The sequence below is a fragment of the Rhinopithecus roxellana genome, chromosome 16 (assembly GCF_007565055.1).
Source record: "Rhinopithecus roxellana isolate Shanxi Qingling chromosome 16, ASM756505v1, whole genome shotgun sequence".
In the NCBI taxonomy this organism is placed as follows: Eukaryota; Metazoa; Chordata; class Mammalia; order Primates; family Cercopithecidae; genus Rhinopithecus; species Rhinopithecus roxellana.
The window spans coordinates 55,873,255-55,899,096 of record NC_044564.1 but is presented as its reverse complement, the minus strand read 5'-3'; the positions used below and the strand labels follow the sequence as shown (position 1 = coordinate 55,899,096).

Genomic DNA, 25,842 nt, shown 5'->3' with positions numbered 1-25,842 from the left:
TAATTCCCATCTGCCTTGCTTCAGTTTATAATTCCTTTCTTGACTTTTATGGTTGCAGATATGTCAAAGCGTGGAGCATATTTTATGGGCATGTTTCATGGGGTCTTGGTTTGCAGAGACTCCTAAGAAAATATCCTTTGTGGAACCTAGGCCCTCCAAACAAAAACTGCTATACAATGAGGCCAGTTCTCTATAGTCACCTGACTTAGCTGAAGCCTGTAGGCCATGAATTATGAAAGAGATTTTTAAAAAACGAAAGTGCAGGCCGGGCGCGGTGGCTCAAGCCTGTAATCCCAGCACTTTGGGAGGCCGAGACGGGCGGATCACGAGGTCAGGAGATCGAAACCATCCTGGCTAACACGGTGAAACCCCGTCTCTACTAAAAATACAAAAAAAATAGCCGGGCGAGGTGGCGGCGCCTTGTAGTCCCAGCTACTCGGGAGGCTGAGGCAGGAGAATGGCGTGAACCCGGGAGGCGGAGCTTGCAGTGAGCTGAGATCTGGCCACTGCGCTCCAGTCTGGGTGACAGAGCGAGACTCCGTCTCAAAAAAAAAAAAAAAAAAAAAAAAAAAAAAAAAAAAAAAAAAAAAAAAAAAACGAAAGTGCAAATGATATGTTTGACATAAAAGAAGTGGTTGGTTTTAGGTGTAATTTGAGTAGACTGATGGGTATGTGTGTGAGTTTAGCCCTAGCACCCAAATGCCAGGCTACTCTCAGTATAGCCAGTACTCCGCCGAGTTGGTTCCATCAAAGGAGCCTGCTGGGTTCTCTGGAGAGCAGCCTGAGGAACAGGATATGCTCTCTAGTCCATGCTGTGACCAGAGAACCCACTAGTACCACCGGGTGGGGCTGCTGTCTTTCTCTGGTTAGGGGACCCCTCCTAGCACTACTTGGGGGACCTGCAGGTCTTGGGGAGACCTCTCTTTGCTTGTGCTGGGAACCCTGCCAACAGTGAGAAGAGCCCCAACCTTTTGCTCCTTTGGCCTGGGAGGCTTCCATCCTCCACACTGAATCTAGGGGCACCAAATTATGGCAATAAAGTTACTTTGTTTATCAAAGGAAAGAACCTATGCTTAATTTCACATAGGGAATTTGGTCAAAACAGGGTCATGTCTAGGACAGAAGCTATTACTTGGTGCAGATGGGTCCTTTTCTTGATAGCTGAGTTGATGGAGCTTCTTCAACAAAATGAGGAGTTTCTGGTCCAAAATTTTTCCTTGGGATTCTGCATCTTTTAGAGTGATCCGTTAGCACCGCCCCACCTCACCCCCCACCCCCACCGTGTGTGTGTGTGTGTGTGTGTGTGTATTTTGTTTTCTTTTTTTGTTTTAGTATAAAAAATAGAGAAGAAGTCTCCCTATATTGCCCAGGCTGGTGTTGAACTCCTGGCCTCAAGTGATCTGCCGTCTTGGCCTCCCAAAGTGTTAGGCTTACAGGTATGAGCCACCGCGCCCCTCCGAGTACCTGGATTTAAATCCTAGTTCTGCCATCTACAGGCCAGGCTGAGTGCCTTGGACAGATGATTTAACCTTTTTGTGTCTCAGTGTCCTTATGTATAATACGGAGGTAATAATAGTATCTGTCTAATAATGTTATTGTTGGTAGATAATACATTTAAAGTACATTAAATCAGTGCCTGGCACAAAATGAGCACTCAGTGGGCATTAGCTATTCTTATTCTTATCTCATTTAATTTTTTGAGGAAAGCATTGCTCCCTCTATTTCTTGCTAAGGACACTGAGGCTCAGAAAAGCAAGTGTCAGAGCCAATTTGCAAACCCTGCTCTGTGTTGTTTCCAAATCTCAGGTTCTCTGTACCACTTCCTGTCACCCCTTGGCTGCCACCTGGTTGGCCTTGAGGCATCCCAGATAATTCAGCCTAAAGGGTTTGAAAAACATGAACTCAGAACATTTCAGAATAACAGAGCAACTGAGGTCTCTTGACAGAAGTTGGAACAATTAACCACTTCTTATTTAGGCCAACAAGAGAGGCTTTCTGCTCTTATTTCCTGTCATTGGAATGTTAGGTTTGTAAACTGCATTTTTAGGAAGTCCCCTCCTCCCCACCACCCCCAAATAAACTTTCCTGTTCCTTTTTCTCCAGGAACTGACACTCACTGAAATTGGAATTTTGAACTGGGGTAAACATCATACTTGTTTTATTGGGATGACTTCCAGGAACAGACCGTAGGCAGTGGCAGTAGGTATTATTGCTGGAAGTGTTGCATTCGCGGTAGGAACTCTTCATTATGAAAGCTTATTTGTTGTTGCTTAAGGGATAGGATGACGTCCTTTGTTCACTGGGTCTCCTCCCAGCCCCACAGTTAACCAAATTGATTCCACAGCCTCGAATGGACCTCCTCAACTTGTATTTGTTAAACTCCTATGTGCTCACTATTGCGCAGGACCCTGTGGGGTAGGGAGGGGTCACACTAAGGGGTATAAAATACAACCTGTGCCCTCTTGAAGTTTCCAGACTTACTGGGGCAATGAGATGTTAAATGAGATATTTCAAGTGTGATTCCCAAAAGATGTTGCAAACTCAGATGTCTTTAGGGCCAGGCAGGATTTGTGACTGTCAGAAGCAGTGGAGTTAGAAATAATAGTGAGTGATGGGAGCTGGAGTGAAGTGGAGCATGTAACACCCCACCCTCCCACAAGGTGTTCATCTTCAAATTCAAATCTAAATCAGCCAAAGGCTCTGTAGCCCACATAAAGCTGGTCTGAAGCTGGGTCTTGCCCAAAGCCACCAGTTTTGACTCCTGTTTAGTAGTATAAAGTAATGATATTGATTTACAGTGAGGTTTGTGAAATTCAATTTCATTACTTTATAATCAAGTCTCATTGATCGACTTAATAATACAAGGCAGTATCGGATTATGTGCCAAGATACTGTTGCTTCTGTATGTTTCAGGAGGTTAGAAACAGGGGGTATTGGGATTGGAGGCCAAGAATTTATTTTCAGTGTTTAAAAAATAGGCAGACCAGGTAGAGAAGAGATTTGGGAGAGTGAGGCAATTGGGGAGAGTGTAATGAAGCATATGTGTATGGAGAAGAGGAAATGTCCTCCGGGGTATCTTCTGCAGTGTCCTAAATATTCAGGTGAGTATTTTCAACTTTGTGCTGTAGACAATAAGAAGCCATTAGAGTTTTGGAGCCAGAAAGCAAAGTATTAACCTGATGATCTTGTGCAGGATGGGTTGGGAGTAGGTAGAGGCTGGTGGTGGGGAGACTGACAAAGACTTTGAAGAAGTCTGAAAATTAGGGCAATAGAACCTGAACTGAGTAGGAGAGTCACAGGAAAGAGAAGGGCTGATTAGACACCAGGGCTGGGAAGACATCATGAGACAGCTTATTTTAGGGGTGCTTAAAAACCTGTGGGTATATGGGGGAGGTACCTGGCCCTTTTAAGGAAGAAGTAGTTAAGTCAGGTGGCCTGGGCTTGTTACAAAGTGAAGGTGAACTACTTAGTCAGCAGAATGAAGTATTGATGGAGAGAATAATTGCCCTGCAGAAATAAGGACAGTGTCCTTCATTTTGTGGATTCATATTCTTCATGATGTGTGAGGCAAGATGAACTGAAGGACTAAGGGAACAAAATAGGAGCTCAAATGAAATCCTTTAGGGACTTTTGTTTTTGTGGTCTCTTTTTGGCCAGGGAGATAGAATAGGGAACACTCAGAATTAGTAGGGGGCAGGGTGGGTGTTTCAGAAGCAATGGAGGCCTTGTCTGGGATTTTGTTTAGTATTTTTTTAATCCCTCTGAATCTTGTTCTTATCGTGAAGGCCTCATGGTTGTAAATAGAATTTAGAGGATTATCAAAATACAAGTTGTTTATTCAAGAATTACTTGGGAAGAGAAAATGCAGGAGTACACCACGTCCAGTGATTCATGTCTGGACAGAGGCTGAGTCTTGGGTCACTCACTTCACAAAGAGGCATCACTGTTCACTCAGGGGCTCCCACCTGAAGCCCAGAGCAGAGGGATTCAAATAAATGGACCAACCTCTATAGACCTGCCTTGCAACCTCAAGCCTCTTGGGGACAAAAGCAAGAAGAAATGTTTATGATCCTAGATTGTAGGGGAAATAATGGTGATTTTTAAAAACACAATTCCCAATCTGGGAAAGAGAGACTACAGAAAAGATTGATGAGATTGATTTTGGATAAGTTCAGTTTAAAAAGATGGTGGAAAGGCCAAGAAGAAGTGGTCAGTAGAAGTTGGAAGTGGGGATCTGAGATTTGGCTTGGAGATCAGTGCAGGAGAAACCAAGGGCAGCTGTAGATTTTGTGGATACGCATTGTTGTTAATCATCTGCATAGAGATGGTAGTTGAATCCATAATATTGGAGGAGTATCTGGTGGAGAGAGAAAGACCAGAAGCGTGTGAGCTTGTTCATTCATTCCACAAATATTTGAGGGAACCCTGTGTGTGTGGCACAGGCAGAGATGAGACCCACAGCAAGGGAGCAGCAGGAGGAGGAGGTTACAAAAGTGATGGAAGAGTGGTGGGAAAGGGTCAGGTGGGACAGAACCTCGTAATGTCTTGGAAGCCAAGGAAATATAATTTAGCGGAATATAAAGCTAACCGATAGCGATAAATGTTGCAGAAGAGTAAAAATTGACGACTGAGAAAATGTCTTTTGGATTTCATGAGCAGGGCATCGATGACCTCGGAGTTTCAGGAGTGCTGTGGAAGCCCGACTGTAGGGGATTAGGTGTTTGTGAGTGGGGAGGAAATGGAGTCACAGCATAAAGAACAAAAAGCAGCCCCTAAAATTTTGCAAGAAAAGGAAAAGAGAAATAGGGTTTCAGTTTTTATTCTGACAACTCCCCATCCCTGGTTTTGGAAAAGAAAGGGGTTTTGGGGAGAGTTAGGATTTGAGTGAAACATTTAAAGGTGATATGAGGGAGGGATACAATGATATTGTATACCATAAAGGGGGTGAGGCTGGGCAGCTAGATGAGGTGGGAGATAATCTAGACATATTTAAAATTAATTTTTGCTACAATGAGAAAACAAACAGGCAATTTGAGGGAGCAAATTTGGTTGTATCAAATAAAATGTTATGATTACAAAAGATAAACAGCTTGTAAAGAGGTGATGATTGGATACTGTCATGCATTTCCTCTTACTTTTTAGGCATTTTGAAGCACTATATCTTAATAGTTAGGAAAAGACTCGGAATCATGTGAGTCCCAGCTCTGTGAACTTGGGCAAATTACTTAACCTCCCTAAGCCACAGTTTCCTCAACTGGGAAACAGACAGTAATATGACCTGCCTAATAGAAGTGTTAAGAAGAATGCGTGAGACTATGCATGTAAAGTATTTAGTACAATGGCAGCACATAATTAGCACTTGGTATTAGCAGTTTTTTTATATTCGTTTTTTCTTAAACCACTTTATTCAGGTATGATTGGCATACTAAAGGTGTACATATTTAACATGTACAACTTGGTGAGTTGTGAAACCATCACCAAAGTCCATGCCATAAACCTATCATCTTCAAAAGTTTCCTCTCACCTTCTTTATTAATTAATTATTTTGGGGGGTATGATAAGAACACAATGTAAGAGCTACTATATTAGCAAATTTGTAAGTATACAATGCAGTATTAAGTATAGCTACTATGCTATGCAGTAGATCTAGCCAATGATTCTTATCTGCTTTGAACATTTAGACCACCCCAGACTTGAGTTATAATTAATATTCTAGTAGTCCTGGCACTCTCTGCCTTATAATGCCTGGTGAAGAACAGTGACACTGCAGCCAAATGGCTGAGCCATCTATTTGTTGTGTGGTCTTTGGGGAAGTTGCTTAATGTTTTGTGCTAGTTTCTTCATTTGTAGAAAGGGGGTAATAATAGTACCCACTTTATGATGCTGTTATGAAATTAAATAAATTCATATTTAAGTGGTAAGAACACTGCTTGCCGCATAGTAATTGTAGTGCCAACATTTGCTGAGTAAATAAAAATGTTCTTCCTCTGTGTCTTTTTTTTTTTTTTTTTGAGATGGAATCTCGCTCTGTCACCCAGGCTGGAGTGCAGTGGCGTGATCTCAGCTCACTATAAACTCCGCCTCTAGGGTTCAAGCCATTCTCCTGCCTCAGCCTCCCAAGTAGCTGGAACTACAGGCATGTGCCACTACACCTGGCTAATTTTTGTATTTTTAGTAGAGATGGGGTTTCATCGTGTTGGCCAGGCTGATCTCAAACTCCTGACCTCAGGTGATCCACCCGCCTCAGCCTCCCAAAGTACTGGAATTATAGGCCTGAGCCACTGTGCTCGGCTTGTTGTTGCTGTTTTTTCTTCTGGGCTCAGGACATCCCACTTGCTTGGGCACTCATCCTGGCAGGGAGGAATCTCAGGGGATACCTGCAGCTGTTAGGTCAGCACCTTAAAAGAAACTGGACCTTGATTTGCCTTAGAGTGTCATCTCTAGGAAGGATAATGATGCCCAAAAATAGGGTAGTGACTGCCTGGATTGATGTAGAAGCAAACATTTTCTTAGTGGCAAGAAAAGCAGACTAAATATCCTTGCAGGCTGAGTCAGCATTGTTTGCATGTCTAATTTTTTCATCAACTTCTGTGGCATGTTTTTCTAACTTAACTGTCCTCTTCTGATGGAGCAGAGAGCCTTGGGTTTGTGATTCATGTGGAATTGACACATTCTTTCTACCTTAACCTTTCTGGCTAAAATAGGAAATGGGAGGATTAGCTCCAAAGTACCTGAGAGGTAAAGCCAACCTGGCATGCTGGGAAGACAGAAGCAGGTGTTGAGGATGAATCAGCCAGTGTCCCTCCATCGCCGACTGGTATTGCCTTCTTTTATCACATGAATTTATACAGTAGCACTTCTCTGACATCTGTCAGACTTGCCTAGTTTCCTAAAGACCTGGACAGGATAACCTCGGATTCATTTTGGAGAACCTTTATAATTTTTTTTAAGCGCTTGGCTCAGAAAGGCCTTTTGGCTGGCCTTTTGTTATTCTTGCCAAGCTAAGCTAATAACCTTGGAAACACAACACAAGGGCTCTTTAAATAAAAGTTATGTTTGAATGCTTGGAGGAGGATCAAAGTCATCTTTAAAATGTGCATGCCTTGAGCTCTTTGTGAAGGCATGCTCATAAACTGGAAGGAGTAGTACCTTTCTCCAGCGACTGCCCTCCCAAGATGACTGAAGTCATTTCAATCTGTCTTACCTTCAACTTGGAAAAGGTAACTTTCTATGGGGCACAGACAAAGACAAAGCAAATCCTGGCTGGTGTTATATCTCCAGACCTCTTGCACCTTCCCCTTGACCCTGAAATGCTCAGATGATGCAACTCTGCATCACATTCCCTGAAGTGCCCTGAAGCCTTGGTAATGACTTTCCTGCGTTATGTAGGAATGGCAGCTATCAGAGCCTGCAGTCTGAGAGGAAAAGGCAGCTTCTTGGAGGGAAAATGGGGGACAGGCATCCAGACACTACTGCTCAGTTTAGTTGATTCTGCATTTAGTTCCAGGGTTATTTGCCTCCCTCCATTTTTTGATAAACAGTACTTTTGTGAGGCAAGTTTCTCTCTAGGTAATATCCTGGAGTTGTCCCCATGGGACTAGAGCTTCCGAGCTGCACGCTGCCGGGGCCTTCTAGAAACCAGTGGAATTTCCCTAGAAGAGGCAATGGTATTCCTTTCTTATTTTCTCCAGCCAGAATAATCAAAGGAATGTAAATGTTTATCTTGTCTTTTGGGGGTTTATTCATAACTGTTTTGAACTTGGTGTGGCAGGCCAAGTGGAGATTTGTAGATGAAACCGTAAGTGTCACCCTAATTCTGGAGAGACACCTTCCAAATCACACATGACAGTGGTTTGCCCCAGTGAGGGAAGAAATGGGACGTCAACTGTGTGGTTAGATTTCACTGCTTGCTTAGGAGTTTTGTGGCACTGTGCATGCAGCCTAGGCCATTGAGAAATGTCCCGATCATTTCCATCCCTGATGGATAACTTTATACACTTAGGTACACTCACCCAATTCCATATACAGGTCAATGTGTTGTTCCCAGCCAGGCACGGTGGCTCACGCCTGTAATCCCAGCACTTTGGGAGGCCGAGGCAGGCAGATCACCTGAGGTCAGGAGTTTGAGACCAGCCTGGCCAACATGGCGAAACCCTGTCTCTACCAAAAATACAAAAATTAGCTGGGCATGGTGGTGCACGCCTGTAATCCCAGCTACTTGGAAGCCTGAGGCAGGAGAATCACTTGAACCTAGGAGGCAGAGGTTGCAGTGAACCAAGATCGCAGCACTGCACTCCAGCCTCGGTGACAGAGTGAGACTCTGTCTCAAAATATATAAATATATAGTTCCCAAAGCTAATTTAACAAGGCCTGCTTCTTCTTCTTTATATTATCTGGCTTTCACTTTAAAAACCTAGGATTGCAGAGAGGTACATTTCCTCCCACAGGGTATATTAAAAAGCTCCAGGTAGGGCCCTGCTTCTATCAGGTGAGGAGACTGTTTTTGAATAGTCACACAAGATTTATAGGCTGACTGCAAAAGTGAACTTCATGCTGGACTCTCATTTTCAGGATGTATGAAGGGGTGTTATGTGAAGGTACATCTCAGCTTCACACAGCCCAAGCATCTCAAATCCCTGTCTGTGTCTCAGGGCATAGGAAATGACTGCGAACACTTATTTTTTGTTTATCTCCTACATGACACTTTATAGGAAAAATTTCAGTTTGCTACTCTTTAGATTAAAATGTCCCATTTCTGGAAGAGTTTCTCCTTTATAGAATGGGGGCTGTTTACGAAGTCTCACTAGGTTGGGTATACTGTTTGCTCTGAGAACTCAGCCAGCACCAAGTGGTAGGAGCTTCATTCCTTCACCACATCAGGGACACGGATCCTAAAACACTGGAAGAGCAATTGCATCTCTATGGATTACCCATGTAATAAATGGGGGAAGGAGAAGGGTGTAGTTTTTTCCCAGAAGCAGGGGTGGGGAGAAGAGATACTAGCATTTATTAGACACAGTCTGTAACAGAGTCTTTCCTACATGCATTTTCTCATTGACCACTGAAAGCAGTCCCGTGAGGAAAGAAATTTTATTCCTATTTCATGGAAGAGGAAACCAAGGCTTAGGTTGTTGGCAAGGGACACAAAGCTGGTAAGGAATCAGAGCTGTGTGCCCACTCATTGTATTCCATAGTCCCTTGCTGGGCAGTTGGGGAATACAGAATATCAATCCTGTTGCATAGAAGCTTCTAGCAGCCTTCCAAGGCTCCGAAGGGTCACTTCCTGTCTCCTGTTCCAGGAGGGAAGATTCTTGAGCCCCTGCAAAGCAAACACTGCAGCCGGCCTACTGCGTGAGTATAAGCCAAGCACACTTCCCATGGCTCTTCTAAGAATCGGGGTGTGCTTTAATAAAGGGCCTTGTACCCACTGGACTAATAAAGATTTGCTGGAAGAATAAAGTCATTCATCAGCTGATAACATCATTTCTCTATTCATGAGTAAAATCACATGGAGACCCAGGGGCACCAGCTCTTCCAAAAAAATATCTTTTTCTAAGGAATTGTGTTGTTGAGTATTTTCTCCCACGTTGTACACAAAGGAAACTACCCAGTATTCCATTGGCCAGGTAGCGATAGGTATTTTTCTGAGGAGATAGGATCCTCTCAGTGGGAAACAGGGAGCTGTTCATTCCTTTGTTGTCTGTCACAGCAAGTAAGTCCATTGCCCCCTGCAGGATCCCCTCATGTCTGAGGTATTCCAGGCAGGACTGCACCATCCCATCAGAGATCACTCTGAACACAGCCATTTGTAGCTTGTAATCTTACTTCAGAGGGCAGGATTGGTCCTTTAGTGAAACCAAGCCACCATCATATTGAGAGGTAAGACTTTTTTGTTGTTGTTTTTAAATATAGGGTCTCTGTCACTCAGACTGGAGTGCAGTGGTGCTATCACAGCTCACTGCAGCCTCAACTTCCCCAGGCTCAGGTGATCCTCCCACCTAAGCCTACTGAGTAGTTGGGACTACAGGCACACACCACCACTCCTGGCTAATTTTTGTATATTTTTGTAGAGACGGGGTCTTTCTGTGTTGCCCATGCTGGTCTTGAATTTCTGGCCTCAAGCAATCTGCCTGCCTCGGCCTCCCAAAGTGCTGGGATTATAGGGGTAAGCCACTGCATTCAGCCGACTATCTCTTACTGTAGTAACTTCTAACAAAATCCTACTTTCATCTTCGCCACAAAATATGCATGAAGCTGTTCATAATGGCACTGTATTTCCGCCTTGTAATCCCATTGGCTAACATGAACAATCGGATTATCTTTCCTCAAGCCTCACTTTTTCATTCTTGGGGTAAAAAGTTTTAAAAACAATAATCCAGCTAGGCACACTAGCTCACACTTGTAATCCTAGCACTTTGTGGGGGTGAGGCAGGGGAATCACTTGAGGCCAGGAGTTCAAGACAAGTGTGGGCAGCATATTGAGACCCTGTTTCTACAAAAAATAGAAAAATTAGCTGGAGTAATGGTGTGTGCCTGTAGTTCCACCTACTCAGGAGGCTGAGGTTTGAGCCCAGTAGGAGGAGGCTGCAGTGACCTGAGATCATGCCACTGCACTCCAACCTGGGTGACAGAGCGAGATTATATCTCAAAAAACAAACAAACAAAAAACTGTGTAAAATCTAATTCAACTAATCATATCTCTGCCTTTCCACACCCATCCAAGTAAGTTAAAACAACAGATAACAAGAAGAAAAAGGCAGGGGGGAAAGAATGAGGGAAGTGTTTATTGAGACTGAAATGGAACATTGTTCTCTTTTATGAGTTAACAGCAATGTGTTAAGAGGCTGGTTACAAACTGATTCCAAAATGATAACTCGCAGCTCATGAACAGCTCTGCCAACTCTAGTGCCACTAATTGGGGCATCCTAGTAAGGGGTAGAACCATTTAGGCCAAGAGAAATTACTGATTCAATTTCATTTACATTTAGATTTATTTCCTATAAACAATAGCAATATTTGCATTTTAAAATTCACATTGAATCATTATTTACTATTTATGATGTTTACATAACAATTCAGTATCATTATGTTATAGATTTCAGATGTAGGTGGTCAATACTGAGCACTTATTTACTCTTCTGCTATCTTTGGCACAATTTCTCATTTCTTAAACATGAAAGCACAGGTTTAAGTTGGCTACACAATACTGCAGAAACATGACTATTTTGGATCTCAGTGTAAGTACAAGTTTATGTTAAGCATTATTTACAAGATGAGAACTGAAGCACAGACTTTAATAAACTATCTTCATAAATTAGCAGAATGACAAGCAGAGGATGTAATGAATAGGGCCAAGATTACTAGTTAGAACAGTCCTCCCTGGAGGAGGAGACGAGTGTCATAGAATGGAACTATTTCCCCCGAACCACTGGTATCAGTTTATGTCGTGGGATTTACTCTGCAAGAACCCAGGTTAGGGGCAGCTCTTTTTCTGCAATGTGGCTTGTTCAACCCATGGAATCTTTATTAAAATACAACTTAGTTGGTAGCTTGCTGCCATTATTTGGGCCCTGATAACAGAAGTGCAAGGATGGCAAAGTACTGGCCTCTTTGAGTATGAATGAACTTGGAAGAATAAAGCCTTCCAGTTGGATGAAAGCACATCCAGCCTTTTGTGAGTGACAGCTTTGTATATAATCTTATGCAGAGCTAATATGGATTGCCTCGAGGCAGCTCAAATCTGGAAGTTGTAAATGAATGGCTCTGCCACCTTGGAGTATCACCATAGTACATCTCTGCTTTAGGCTGATATACAGATGTAAAACTATCAAACAACATGATTTCTCATTCTAGTGCTCCTGAGAAAGGAGTTCTGATAAGCCCCAAAGCAGACCTGGGTTGGAATTGTGGTTATTATTCAAGTACAAGGAGAACGCTTTATTTCACATTGACAGTTCAGTTCTGATCTCTGTCTGGCAAATTATATGAAAATAATAAATATATACATATATACATATATATATATATAGCTTTACGCTGAACACTGGGTTAATAGTTACCAGCATCCCAATACAGTACATTAAAAAAAGAATCCTTCTCCCTTTCTTCCAAACCCTGTGCCCATCTTAAAACTTATTGCAGAACTATGCTGGTCTGTTTTCTTTGAAATTGGCTGGAGATAAGTTAAAAATGGACATTTTGGCACATTAACTGGGGAGAGGTGGTTGAGATGCATTATAATTTATAAAAAAGTGAAAGGTCAAAGGAAATTCATGCCAATAGAAAGCCTGAGTAAACATTTGTAACCAATGACAGAATATTTGTTTAAAAACCCAAAACACTTGTCTATGCATGAGAAAGCATTTTCTCTTTCATATCCATTACCTAATTCTAATAGTTATTACTTTATGTACTTCCAAACTTTGTCTCTTATAGAATTTCTAAAACTCAGATAATAGAACTTTCCTTTTAATCGATTTCCCTTCATCTTACCCCACACTCAAATCCCAAAACCTGGAGAGCAAAGGCTGTGAATCCAAATATAGAAAATAATCTGGAGGTCTGTATATCAAATTAAATGAACACCTGGCCATTAGCGTTTTTCTTTTCCTTAACCAGTGTTTGAGATGACTCTCATGGAAATGTCCTTCCTTGTTTTCAGTTATCTGCAGCCAGGGGCCCTAGAACTGTGAGGTCTGGGTGAATGAGATGGTGTCAGACTTGTCTACTGCAAAGCCTCCATTGACATAAGACTTCTTGGTATCTGAGTCTTCGTTGTCAAGGATTGTGGATTCCAAGGCAAAGGGATTCACAATGTTGACTTCAGATGAAACATCCATCTGCTCCAGCTCCTTCTTGGAGAGCTTTTCCACGATGCCTGTCCCAAAAGCATCGCCAAGGACGTTGACCATGGTCCTGAACCGGTCCCTGGGGAGAGATGGGAGGAGTCAGACAGGAGGCCCAGATTTCATTTTCCTTCATCATCGGAGAGATGCAAGGACCCGACATGTTCAGTTTAGATTTAAGTAAATCCAGAAAGTGCTGTCCTTATGACTGACCGACTGAAGGCTCCTCACAGGCCTGGGGTTGTTCATAAAGACACAGCATGAGCTCTCCCAAAGTAGCAATGATTCCCCTAAGTCTCCCTAAATTCCCTCCTCTTCTCCCAAAGAAACATGAATAGAGTCATTCCAGATATTTTCTGGGGGGACTGAGGGAGGTTCAGAATTCAGTAAGTTTTTCAGCCCTAACCTCTGTCTTGTGGTTTTCTAGATTCGATGCAAATGCCATTGTGGGCTGTCTTTGGGCAAAGGTCAGAGAACTTGGGTGTTTTGTGGGTGGTGTATGTACCATGTGCATGGGGGGTATGTGTGTGTTTGTTCAGGTCCATGGTGTACTTGTTTATTTACCAATCTAGGTCACTCTACTTATGAGCAAACCAGGAGGCACGGCGCAGAGCACGGGGTCAGAAGACACAGGTCAGCCCAGGAATGGATTTCTCTGTGAGCCACCCTCATCCAGTCTTAACTCCCAGAGAGCCTGGGGAAGAGACCGGTGACAGGAAGACAGGTAGAGAAGGCACACTGCAGAGGAGAGGATCCATTTTGATACTGGTGCTTTGTTGATAGCAACTGCATGCAGGGGGAATCTTGTGAAAACTACACCTGCAGAACAGAAAAGGCTGACAACGCTTACACATGGCCACCCTGGATGCCCTTCTGTTATTTAGAACAAGTCCAGGGATTGAACTGGACCTAGTGTCTTTTTATCCCATACCTCCAATTGGACCTCTGACTCATCCGGGTATCTTGGCAGTGAAGGTAACTGGTTCTAGGAAGACTCAGGGAAAGGAGAAAAGTGCAAGTCCACCATCATCACTAGAAAGAACCAAATCTTGCCTCAATGCTAGGATATCTTTGCAAGAAGGGTGCCACCTCATTTGGGCCTATAGCCCAGTTAGCTACTGAGGACCCCCTTACCCATGACACAGCTTCCAAGCCAGGTGCAGGGGCTTTGCCATCTGAAATGTGAATCTGTGTTTTCAAGCCCACATAGGATGTCTCTGCTTCCCTTTCCATCTCATCTGTCACCTGCAAACTACAGTACATTGCACTGTACTCCCCAGTGAGCCTGAGCTGGTTCTGAGCAAAGGCCCCATGTGGAGTGATACTTACCTGCAATGCCAGGGGACAGAGCCAGACCTAGATGCTGCAAGACCCATGCACAGAAGTGGGCATCAAGGGTAAAGCTAGGAGCCAAGCTGGTTCTGACTTTAACCTTGAGGGTCACTGAAGGTACGTTCTCACGCAGATGTTCTGCTATATTCTGTGTGTGTGTGTGTGTGTGTGTGTGTGTGAGAGAGAGAGAGAGAGAGAGAAAGTGTTGTTGATTGAGGCCTGAATGGTCCAACTCATTCTAATCATAACAATGAAACTTGCCATTTATTGAGCATGTATGGGCTGCCAGATACTGTTCTAGACACTCTACTCACATAAGCTCACGCAGTCCTTAAAACAACCCAATGAGATAGGCAGATTTTTTCCCATCTCACAGATTATACAACTGGGCCTCAGGTTACGGAACTTGCTCGAGGTCAAGGAACTTGCTCAAGGTCAAGAAGCTGGTAAGACACAGGATGGAGATGCAAACCCAAGTGCTCGTGCCACTGTCCCTGATGGTTCGGAAGATGCTTAGGAAGATGGACTGATTTTGAAGTAGGTGGTTCTGAGCCTATGATGCTGAACCGGGGCTGGGATAGGGCAGGATGGCTCAGAGGCCCTGCCTGGCTTCTCACCTTGTTGTTCTGTGTTTATCTTTGTCCCACACCCAGCTCCTAACCTTGAGCATTACCAGGTATAATGAGCTAATGGAGCTCACTGGCTTTTTAAAATCACTACTCCACGTTATGAGGAGTTAATTTTTAAGCACATTATCAGATGGCCTGGTCAGAGGAAAATTAAAGCAGCAACAGGTGGCTCATTAGGCAATCTGAGGAGAGAATGATGACAGACTGCAGAGCCCGTGAGGCTGGGAAGCCCGCCTGCACATCCGGCTGAGGCAGTGCATTTATTCCAACTCACAGGAGCCAGTCGACAGCAATGATCAGGGTGACATCCTCGGCGGGCAGGCCCACGGCACTCAGCACAATCACCATGGTCACCAGGCCAGCCTGGGGCACACCAGCAGCTCCGATGCTGGCAGCTGTGGCCGTGATACTGCAGAAACATACCAGCAGGAAAGGAGTTAGACAATTACCTCTCCCGTTAAAGCCCTGGCCTGAAATGGTTTGTCCCGCTTAGTCACGATGGCTATTACTGCTGTGTCCCTAAATTGGGCAGTTAGAATCTGTGACCTGCTGAGCCCCAACTCTGCCTCATTACAGGATTAGAGCTGCAGGGGGAGGGGGGCTGGGCGGGGTATGATGCCATCTCCTTGTAGAGAGAGATGTGGCACATCACTCTAATGCAAGGAAGAACTGCATAAGTGGCACCAAAAAATGAGCAAGAGAGATACTCAAGAGGAAAGCAGGAGTTTACTAAATGGGGTGTTAATAGAAGGCTTTGTGTACTCATCTATGTATACATACACTTATCCTAAATAAGTGCCAGGTACCTCTGCACCTGTCTTCCTACACCCTTCTTCCATCTACTCACCACCCAATAATTTACGGAGCACCTAATATATGGCAGGAATTTAAATTGCCCTGAAGAATGGACAGAGGGATAGCTGTAGGGGCAGATGGACAATGGCATTTCAGGTGAAGGCAAAGGAATGAGACAATGGTTAAGCAGGCCTTATGCACTCTCTTGACATCACAGGACTCTTTACCTCTGGGAACTGCTCTTTAGGGCACTGGATTGAGAAAGAGCTGATCCTGTCCAAGATGCAAGCATTTACTCCTGACTGCTCCTTTTTGCCAGTAGATGTACTTTGTGGGAAAGAAAGATCTGGAAGCCAGGAGACACAGCCAGGTGAACTTTATTACCAGGTATTTAAAAAGATTCCTCTTGATAAGATCAGGTGAGGGAGTAGGGATTTTTCTCTTTGTAATGTGCAGTCTCTTTATCAGCAACGTCTTCCTTATTTTAATTGGATCATTCTGAAGGAAACAAGGGCTCACCCTTCCCTGAAAAGTCCCTTGATTTAGATAAGCTTGAGACCACACCCACGATGCTTTCTGGAGACAAATCCTTGCCCTTGGGCCAAGGCCTGAACTGCTGCCCAGGTGCCACTGGGTTGAAAGGTGAAAATGTAAAAATTGCCAATTTAAACTGGAAGAATCCCTGATTCTATCCACAAATTCATATGCTTTGGGGCTAAAAAAGTCTTAGAGTTCTTAGGAAGGTGATTCTACTGCCCATTCATCTGCCTACTGAGGTGTTGCAGAAAGCATTTGAGGGTACAAACACAGGCCAGAGTTTTTTGACAAGTGTATTTTCATTCAGTGGTTTTGACCACCAAATTACAGTAAATTAGAGATTTCTGGGGCTGTACCAATTACTCTAAAGGTTTCAGGCCTCAGTCTCACAGGTTTCTGGCCTCTATAACCCTTTGGATCTCTTCTGACATAATCACTCTTTGGAAAGCCGAAGCTTATTTTAATGCTGGTTGAAAAAACTTTAAATGGAATGCATCAACAGGTTTTCTTTGTCAGAAGTGATTTGTGTCCATGTCAGCTGATCCCTGTTGGAAACCCTGAGATGTCACAGTTATCCATGTTGCTATAGCCTGAGGCTGGGCTTGAAACTCAAAATTCATTTAGTCCAAGAAAACTCTGTCCTTGAGCCTTGACCTTGCTTACTAGACTACGGCTGTTTGACTGGCATTGGTCTGAAAGTCGGAACTATGAACCTTCAGATGGGAGAAAATAATATGAAAACCTACTCCTGCTGCATGAACATATTCTACTTTGAGTTAGAGGATTTCCACAAAGAAAACATAAATATCAGTGGCACAAAGTTCTTTCCTCACACTGAGGCCTAGTTTTAGGACCAGCCATTGGACTCGGCTCTCTAAACGGGTTGAAGGATGGGTTGTGACTTGGAGGGAACACAGGTTTTAGTGTCAGACAGACCTGGGTGATATACTTTGGGCTCTACCATTTCACTGATGGCATTTCTTTAGGCAAGTTACTTCTCTGAATCTCAATTCCTTGCCTGTAAGATGGGGACAGTATGTCTACTGCAAGCTGCTGGGAAGATTAAATGAGGTTAATACATGTAAGGCATCTGGTATAACACTTGTAGATGCTTAAAAACATGCCATTTCCACATGTGTAGCTATGTAACAAACCTGCATGTTCTGCACATGTATCCCAGAGCTTAAAGTAAAACAAAAAACAAACAAATAAAAAGATTAAAAATGTGCCATTTCTGCTGCTACTTTTGCAACAGCAGTAGTTGCTGCTAATGCTTCTTCTATTGCTATTGTCGCTGCCACCACTGGTATTATTACTACTGCTACTGCAGCAACCAGAACAGCAACTATTACAACAACAACTACTACTACTATTACTACTGCTACCTTTTTTCCTCTCTGCTCTTTCTAGGCCCCAAATCCTATAATTATCTTTCTTCTTTATTATATATATATATATATTCCCCCCCCCCCCCCCCCCCCCCCCCCCGCCGCCAGAGACAAGGTCTCACTCTGTCGCCCAGGCTGGAGTACAGTGGCATGATCACAGCTCACTGCAGCCTCCACCTTTTGGGCTCAAGTGATCTTCTTGCCTCAGCCTCCTGAGTTGCTGGGACCACAGGTGCGCTCCACAGCACCTGGCTAATTTTTGCATTTTTTGTAGAGATGTGGGGCTTCGCCGTGTTGCTCAGGCTGGTCTCGAACTCCTGGGCTAAAGTGATCTGCCTGTCTTGGCCTCTTAAAGTGCTGGTATTACAGATGTGAGCCTCTGCGCCCTGCTGTATAATTAGCTTTACTTTTCTTTCTTTTTTCTTTTTCTTTTCTTTTTTTTTTTTGACATGGAATCTCACTTTGTTGCCTAAGCTAGAGTACAGTGGTGCCATCTCAGTTCACTGCAGCCTCTGCCTCCTGGGCTCAAGCAGTCCACCCACTTCAGCCTCCTGAGTAGCTGGAACTACAGGCACATGCCACCATACCTGGCTAATTTTTCTTTTTAGAATATTTTTGCTAAATATGGGGTTTTACCATGTTTCCCAGGCTGCTCTTGAACTCCTGGACTCAACCGATTCACCCGCTTAGGTCTCCTAAAGTGCTGGGATTACAGGTGTGAGCCACCGCTTCTGGCCCTAATTATTTTTTATAAGACAATTTATCCTTTTTTTTTTTTTCATTTTGACACGTGTACTCACACCAATTTTCAATCAGTTATAACCTTTGCGTATTATGATAAAGCCACAAAAGGGTATGTTTTGGGTAGATGGTACCTATGTTTCTTTGACATCCAGTCCACAGAAATATACTTTGGGTCTAAAAATCTCTTTAACCATTAGTCACATGAACTATAACGGTAACTGTCAAGTAAAACCAACTTTTATTATTTCCCATGTAGAGCCAGTGAGGATTTTAAATTTTAAGCCAACGATTACTTTGGGTCTCACAGTTGTTATTGGTTCTGGGCCAGTAGTTATCAGCAAATCTGATTTAAGAACACACCAGAGAGTAGGGGGGAGGCTTTAATGTGAATTGACTAGCCTCTAGGCCCAGAGTTCATTTCTCTGGCAGTGAGGTTAAAAAATGATTAGAAAGATCTAGAAAACTTATAAACAAAAAAGAGGGAGGGATTTCATCATAAAGTGGCAAATACACAAAAGAATTGGCACCTCATAAACCACTCCTTGGAAATCAGTTCAGTGAAGACTGGGTTCCACATGCCAGGGTGAGGGAAGTGGGAAAAAAAACCCTTGGAAATGTAGAAGTAACAACTGTTGGAATCACAGGGGTGGTTGTGGAGCAGAAACTTTCTCAGGCATGACTCAAGGTTTCAATTTTGACATACTCTCTGCTGTTATAATTATATGACTTTACTCAATCTCTTTGGCACAGGCTTCTTTAGCCACTAACACTTTTTTATAGATTACACGGCATTGGGATAGTTCTCCAGCTGGTGTGCCAAATGGTGTATTTTGCACTTGTCTTCAGCCAACAGAAATACTTTGTGATTTAGGGGTGGGGAGGATTTAAAAAATGCATTGTGTTAGAACATTCTTAGTTAACAAACTCTGATTTTATGCCTAGAATTTGTGTTTAGGCTGGGGACACAAGAATGAATTAACTCTAAAAAGTTCAGATTCAACCTTGAGCAGGCCTAGGGACCAGTTTGGTCTTAAACTTTCATTCTAAACTGAACTAAAGTCTTCAGGTTAATTCTAATCCCAGCCTATTACTCTAACATAGCACTATCCAAAATAACTTTCTGCAATGATGAAACTATTCTATGTCTGTGCTATCCAATTCAGTGGGCCACATGGCTAGTGGTTACTGTATTAAACAGTGCTGTCCTAGAGAAACAAATCTGGCAAAATCTACTTATGACAGTTCTACCATCTACTTGGGCAGACAATTTCTATCCTCATTTCATTAGAATTCTCTGCAGCATCTGACTCTGTGGACCATTTCACCCTTGAAAATCTCTCTTTTCTAGGTTTCCATGATACCAAGGTTTACTGGCTTCCCTCCCATCTCTCTGTCCTCCTTCTCCCTCTGCCTCTTGGGTTTTCCCTTCTCTACCTGCTTCTAGTATTAGGATTTTCCAAGCCTCCGTCCTTAATCTCCTTCTCTTCTCTACAAACTCTCCCTACGTCATGTCATCCATTTTCGACATTCACTGAGTGCTCACTACATAGGCACAGTTATAAGCATTTTATATGCATCTTAATTGCCACTACTTGAATAAGTTGTAGGTACTATTACTCATTTTACAGATGAGAAAACAGGAGCTTAAAAATTCAAGTCACTTGCCCAAGATCACAGCTAATCACGATGTAGCTACGATTCCAATACAAGCAATAACTTGTGACTCATACATTTGAAGACCATCATTAAGCTCATGTCCCTGATGTCTGTATCTTCAGCCAGACCTGTATTTCTCATTGCAGGTGTCCACCTAGAAGTCTTAAAGGCATTTCAAATTCAATGTGTCAAAAAGTATTAACTATCTTTCCCACCTATATGTGCTTCCCTTACACTAGTTCCTGTTCTGGTGAGCCCCACCCACCAATTTAGAATCATCTACCAATCCTGGGATTCATCCTAGCATTCCCTTGCTTTTCACCCTGAATCCAGCTGATGCTTCTTCAATTCGTTAGCTCTTCTCCAACCTCAGTGTCAGTGCCTTCTAATACCCTGCCTGGACTTTTGCAATGGTCTCCTAACTGGTTTCCTAGATTTGGTCCCTGCTGCCATCCAATACATCTGCCATATTGCCAGTTATCATTGTAAAAGGCAAATCTGCCAGGTGTGGTGGCTCACACCTATAATCCCAGCACTTTGGGAGCCTGAGGTGGGCGGATCACCTGAGGTCAGGAGTTCAAGACCAGCCTGGCCAACATGGTGAAACCCATTTCTTTTTTTTTTTTTTTTTCATTTTTTTATTATACTTTAAGTTCTAGGGTACATGTGCATAACGTGCAGGTGTATTACATATGTATATTTGTGCCATGTTGGTGTGCTGCACCCATCAACTCATCAGCACCCATCAATTCATCATTTATATCATGTATAACTCCCCAATGCAATCCCTCCCCCCTCCCCCCTTCCCATGATAGGCCCCAGTGTGTGATGTTCCCCTTCCCGAGTCCAAGTGATCTCATTGTTCAGTTCCCACCTATGAGTGAGAACATGCGGTGTTTGGTTTTCTCTTCTTGTGATAGTTTGCTAAGAATGATGGTTTCCAGCTGCATCCATGTCCCTACAAAGGACGCAAACTCATCCTTTTTTATGGCTGCATAGTATTCCATGGTGTATATGTGCCACATTTTCTTAATCCAGTCTGTCACAGATGGACATTTGGGTTGATTCCAAGTCTTTGCTATTGTGAATAGTGCTGCAATAAACATACGTGTGCATGTGTCTTTGTAGTAGAATAATTTATAATCCTTTGGGTATATACCCAGTAGTGGGATGGCTGGGTCATATGGTACATCTAGTTCTAGATCCTTGAGGAATTGCCATACTGTTTTCCATAATGGTTGAACTAGTTTACAATCCCACCAACAGTGTAAAAGTGTTCCTATTTCTCCACATCCTCTCTAACACCTGTTGTTTCCTGATTTTTTAATGATTGCCATTCTAACTGGTGTGAGATGGTATCTCATTGTGGTTTTGATTTGCATTTCTCTGATGGCCAGTGATGATGAGCATTTTTTCATGTGTCTGTTGGCTGTATGAATGTCTTCTTTTGAGAAATGTCTGTTCATATCCTTTGCCCACTTTTTGATGGGGTTGTTTGTTTTTTTCTTGTATATTTGTTTGAGTTCTTTGTAGATTCTGGATATTAGCCCTTTGTCAGATGAGTAGGTTGCAAAAATTTTCTCCCATTCTGTAGGTTGCCTGTTCACTCTGATGGTAGTTTCTTTTGCTGTGCGGAAGCTCTTTAGTTTAATTAGATCCCATTTGTCAATTTTTGCTTTTGCTGCCGTTGCTTTTGGTGTTTTAGACATGAAGTCCTTGCCCATGCCTATGTCCTGAATGGTACTACCTAGATTTTCTTCTAGGGTTTTTATGGTATTAGGTCTAACATTTAAGTCTCTAATCCATCTTGAATTAATCTTCGTATAAGGAGTAAGGAAAGGATTCAGTTTCAGCTTTCTACTTATGGCTAGCCAATTTTCCCAGCACCATTTATTAAATAGGGAATCCTTTCCCCATTTCTTGTTTCTCTCAGGTTTGTCAAAGATCAGATGGCTGTAGATGTGTGGTATTATTTCTGAGGACTCTGTTCTGTTCCATTGGTCTATATCTCTGTTTTGGTACCAGTAGCATGCTGTTTTGGTTACTGTAGCCTTGTAGTATAGTTTGAAGTCAGGTAGCGTGACGCCTCCAGCTTTGTCCTTTTGACTTAGGATTGTCTTGGCAATGCGGGCTCTTTTTTGGTTCCATATGAACTTTAAAGCAGTTTTTTCCAATTCTGTGAAGAAACTCATTGGTAGCTTGATGGGGATGGCATTGAATCTATAAATAACCTTGGGCAGTATGGCCATTTTCATGATATTGATTCTTCCTATCCATGAGCATGGTATGTTCTTCCATTTGTTTGTGTCCTCTTTGATTTCACTGAGCAGTGGTTTGTAGTTCTCCTTGAAGAGGTCCTTTACATCCCTTGTAAGTTGGATTCCTAGGTATTTTATTCTCTTTGAAGCAATTGTGAATGGAAGTTCATTCCTGAATTGGCTCTCTGCTTGTCTGTTACTGGTGTATAAGAATGCTTGTGATCTTTGCACATTAATTTTGTATCCTGAGACTTTGCTGAAGTTGCTTATCAGCTTAAGGAGATTTTGGGCTGAGACAATGGGGTTTTCTAAATATGCAATCATGTCATCTGCAAACAGGGACAATTTGACTTCTTCTTTTCCTAACTGAATACCCTTGATTTCTTTCTCTTGCCTGATTGCCCTAGCCAGAACTTCCAACACTATGTTGAATAGGAGTGGTGAGAGAGGGCATCCCTGTCTTGTGCCAGTTTTCAAAGGGAATTTTTCCAGTTTTTGCCCATTCAGTATGATATTAGCTGTGGGTTTGTCATAAATAGCTCTTATTATTTTGAGGTACGTTCCATCAATACCGAATTTATTGAGCGTTTTTAGCATGAAGGGCTGTTGAATTTTGTCAAAAGCCTTTTCTGCATCTATTGAGATAATCATGTGGTTCTTGACTTTGGTTCTGTTTATATGCTGGATTATGTTTATTGATTTGCGAATGTTGAACCAGCCTTGCATCCCAGGGATGAAGCCCACTTGATCATGATGGATAAGCTTTTTGATGTGCTGCTGAATCCGGTTTGCCAGTATTTTATTGAGGATTTTTGCATCGATGTTCATCAGGGATATTGGTCTAAAATTCTCTTTTTTTGTTGTGTCTCTGCCAGGCTTTGGTATCAGGATGATGTTGGCCTCATAAAATGGGTTAGGGAGGATTCCCTCTTTTTCTATTGATTGGAATAGTTTCAGAAGGAATGGTACCAGCTCCTCCTTGTACCTCTGGTAGAATTCAGCTGTGAATCCATCTGGTCCTGGACTTTTTTTGGTGGGTAGGCTATTAATTGTTGCCTCAATTTCAGAGCCTGCTATTGGTCTATTCAGGGATTCAACTTCTTCCTGGTTTAGCCTTGGGAGAGTGTAAGTGTCCAGGAAATTATCCATTTCTTCTAGATTTTCTAGTTGATTTGCGTAGAGGCGTTCATAGTATTCTCTGATGGTAGTTTGTATTTCTGTGGGGTCAGTGGTGATATCCCCTTTATCATTTTTTATTGCATCTATTTGATTCCTCTCTCTTTTCTTCTTTATTAGCCTTGCTAGCGGTCTGTCAATTTTGTTGATCTTTTCAAAAAACCAACTCCTGGATTCATTGATTTTTTGGAGGGTTTTTTGTGTCTCTATCTCCTTCAGTTCTGCTCTGATCTTAGTTATTTCTTGCCTTCTGCTAGCTTTTGAATGTGTTTGCTCTTGCCTCTCTAGTTCTTTTAATTGTGATGTTGGAGTGTCCATTTTATATCTTTCCTGCTTTCTCTTGTGGGCATTTAGTGCTATAAATTTCCCTCTACACACTGCTTTAAATGTGTCCCAGAGATTCTGGTATGTTGTATCTTTGTTCTCACTGGTTTCAAAGAACATCTTTATTTCTGCCTTCATTTCATTATGTACCCAGTAGTCATTCAGGAGCAGGTTGTTCAGTTTCCATGTAGTTGAGCGGTTTTGAGTGAGTTTCTTAGTCCTGAGTTCTAGTTTGATTGCACTGTGGTCTGAGAGACAGTTTGTTATAATTTCTGTTCTTTTACATTTGCTGAGGAGTGCTTTACTTCCAATTATGTGGTCAATTTTGGAATAAGTGCGATGTGGTGCTGAGAAGAATGTATATTCTGTTGATTTGGGGTGGAAAGTTCTATAGATGTCTGTTAGGTCTGCTTGGTGCAGAGATGAGTTCAATTCCTGTATATCCTTGTTAACTTTCTGTCTCGTTGATCTGTCTAATGTTGACAGTGGAGTGTTGAAGTCTCCCATTATTATTGTATGGGAGTCTAAGTCTCTTTGTAAGTCTCTAAGGACTTGCTTTATGAATCTGGGTGCTCCTGTATTGGGTGCATATATATTTAGGATAGTTAGCTCTTCCTGTTGAATTGATCCCTTTACCATTATGTAATGGCCTTCTTTGTCTCTTTTGATCTTTGATGGTTTAAAGTCTGTTTTATCAGAGACTAGGATTGCAACGCCTGCTTTTTTTTGTTCTCCATTTGCTTGGTAGATCTTCCTCCATCCCTTTATTTTGAGCCTATGTATGTCTCTGCATGTGAGATGGGTCTCCTGAATACAGCAGACTGATGGGTCTTGACTCTTTATCCAGTTTGCTAGTCTGTGTCTTTTAATTGGAGCATTTAGTCCATTTACATTTAAGGTTAATATTGTTATGTGTGAACTTGATCCTGCCATTATGATATTAACTGGTTATTTTGCTCGTTAGTTGATGCAGTTTCTTCCTAGCCTCGATGGTCTTTACATTTTGGCATGTTTTTGCGATGGCTGGTACCGGTTGTTCCTTTCCATGTTTAGGGCTTCCTTCAGGGTCTCTTGTAAGGCAGGCCTGGTGGTGACAAGATCTCTAAGCATTTGCTTATCTGTAAAGGATTTTATTTCTCCCTCACTTATGAAACTTAGTTTGGCTGGATATGAAATTCTGGGTTGAAAATTCTTTTCTTTAAGAACGTTGAATATTGGCCCCCACTCTCTTCTGGCTTGTAGAGTTTCTGCCGAGAGATCTGCTGTTAGTCTGATGGGCTTCCCTTTGTGGGTAACCTGACCTTTCTCTCTGGCTGCCCTTAAGATTTTTTCCTTCATTTCAACTTTGGTGAATCTGGCAATTATGTGTCTTGGAGTTGCTCTTCTCGAGGAGTATCTTTGTGGTGTTCTCTGTATTTCCTGAATTTGAATGTTGGCCTGCCCTACTAGGTTGGGGAAGTTCTCCTGGATGATATCCTGAAGAGTGTTTTCCAACTTGGTTCCATTTTCCCCCTCACTTTCAGGCACCCCAATCAGACGTAGATTTGGTCTTTTTACATAATCCCATACTTCTTGTAGGCTTTGTTCATTTCTTTTTCTTCTTTTTTCTTTCGGTTTCTCTTCTCGCTTCATTTCATTCATTTGATCCTCAATCGCTGATACTCTTTCTTCCAGTTGATCGAGTTGGTTACTGAAGCTTGTGGATTTGTCACGTATTTCTCGTGTCATGTTTTTCATCTCTGTCATTTCGTTTATGACCTTCTCTGCATTAATTAGTCTAGCTGTCAATTCTTCCACTCTTTTTTCAAGATTTTTAGTTTCTTTGCGCTGGGTGCGTAATTCCTCCTTTAGCTCTGAGAAGTTTGATGGACTGAAGCCTTCTTCTCTCATCTCGTCAAAGTCATTCTCTGACCAGCTTTGATCCGTTGCTGGTGATGGGCTGCGTTCCTTTGCAGGGGGAGATGCCCCCTTATTTTTTGAATTTCCAGCTTTTCTGCCCTGCTTTTTCCCCATCTTTGTGGTTTTATCTGTCTCTGGTCTTTGATGATGGTGACGTACTGATGGGGTTTGGTATAGGTGTCCTTCCTGTTTGATAGTTTTCCTTCTGACAGTCAGGACCCTCAGCTATAGGTCTGTTGGAGATTGCTTGAGGTCCACT

At 42.6% G+C, this 25,842-nt stretch overlaps 1 protein-coding gene across 2 annotated transcripts in view; it reads right to left on the bottom strand.

Moving 5' to 3' along the window:
* Window positions 1-10,764: 10,764 nt before the first annotated feature.
* Window positions 10,765-25,842, bottom strand: part of SLC1A1 (solute carrier family 1 member 1) — a 101,656-nt gene continuing 86,578 nt past the window's right edge. For both annotated transcript variants that reach the window (XM_010389197.2, XM_030920338.1), the window contains 2 exons: window positions 15,081-15,215; window positions 10,765-12,927 (listed from right to left, as the gene is read on the bottom strand). In XM_010389197.2, coding sequence (XP_010387499.1) covers window positions 12,681-12,927; window positions 15,081-15,215 — 382 coding nt within the window. In that variant the 3' untranslated portion in view covers window positions 10,765-12,680. The remainder of the gene's footprint in view (window positions 12,928-15,080; window positions 15,216-25,842) is intronic.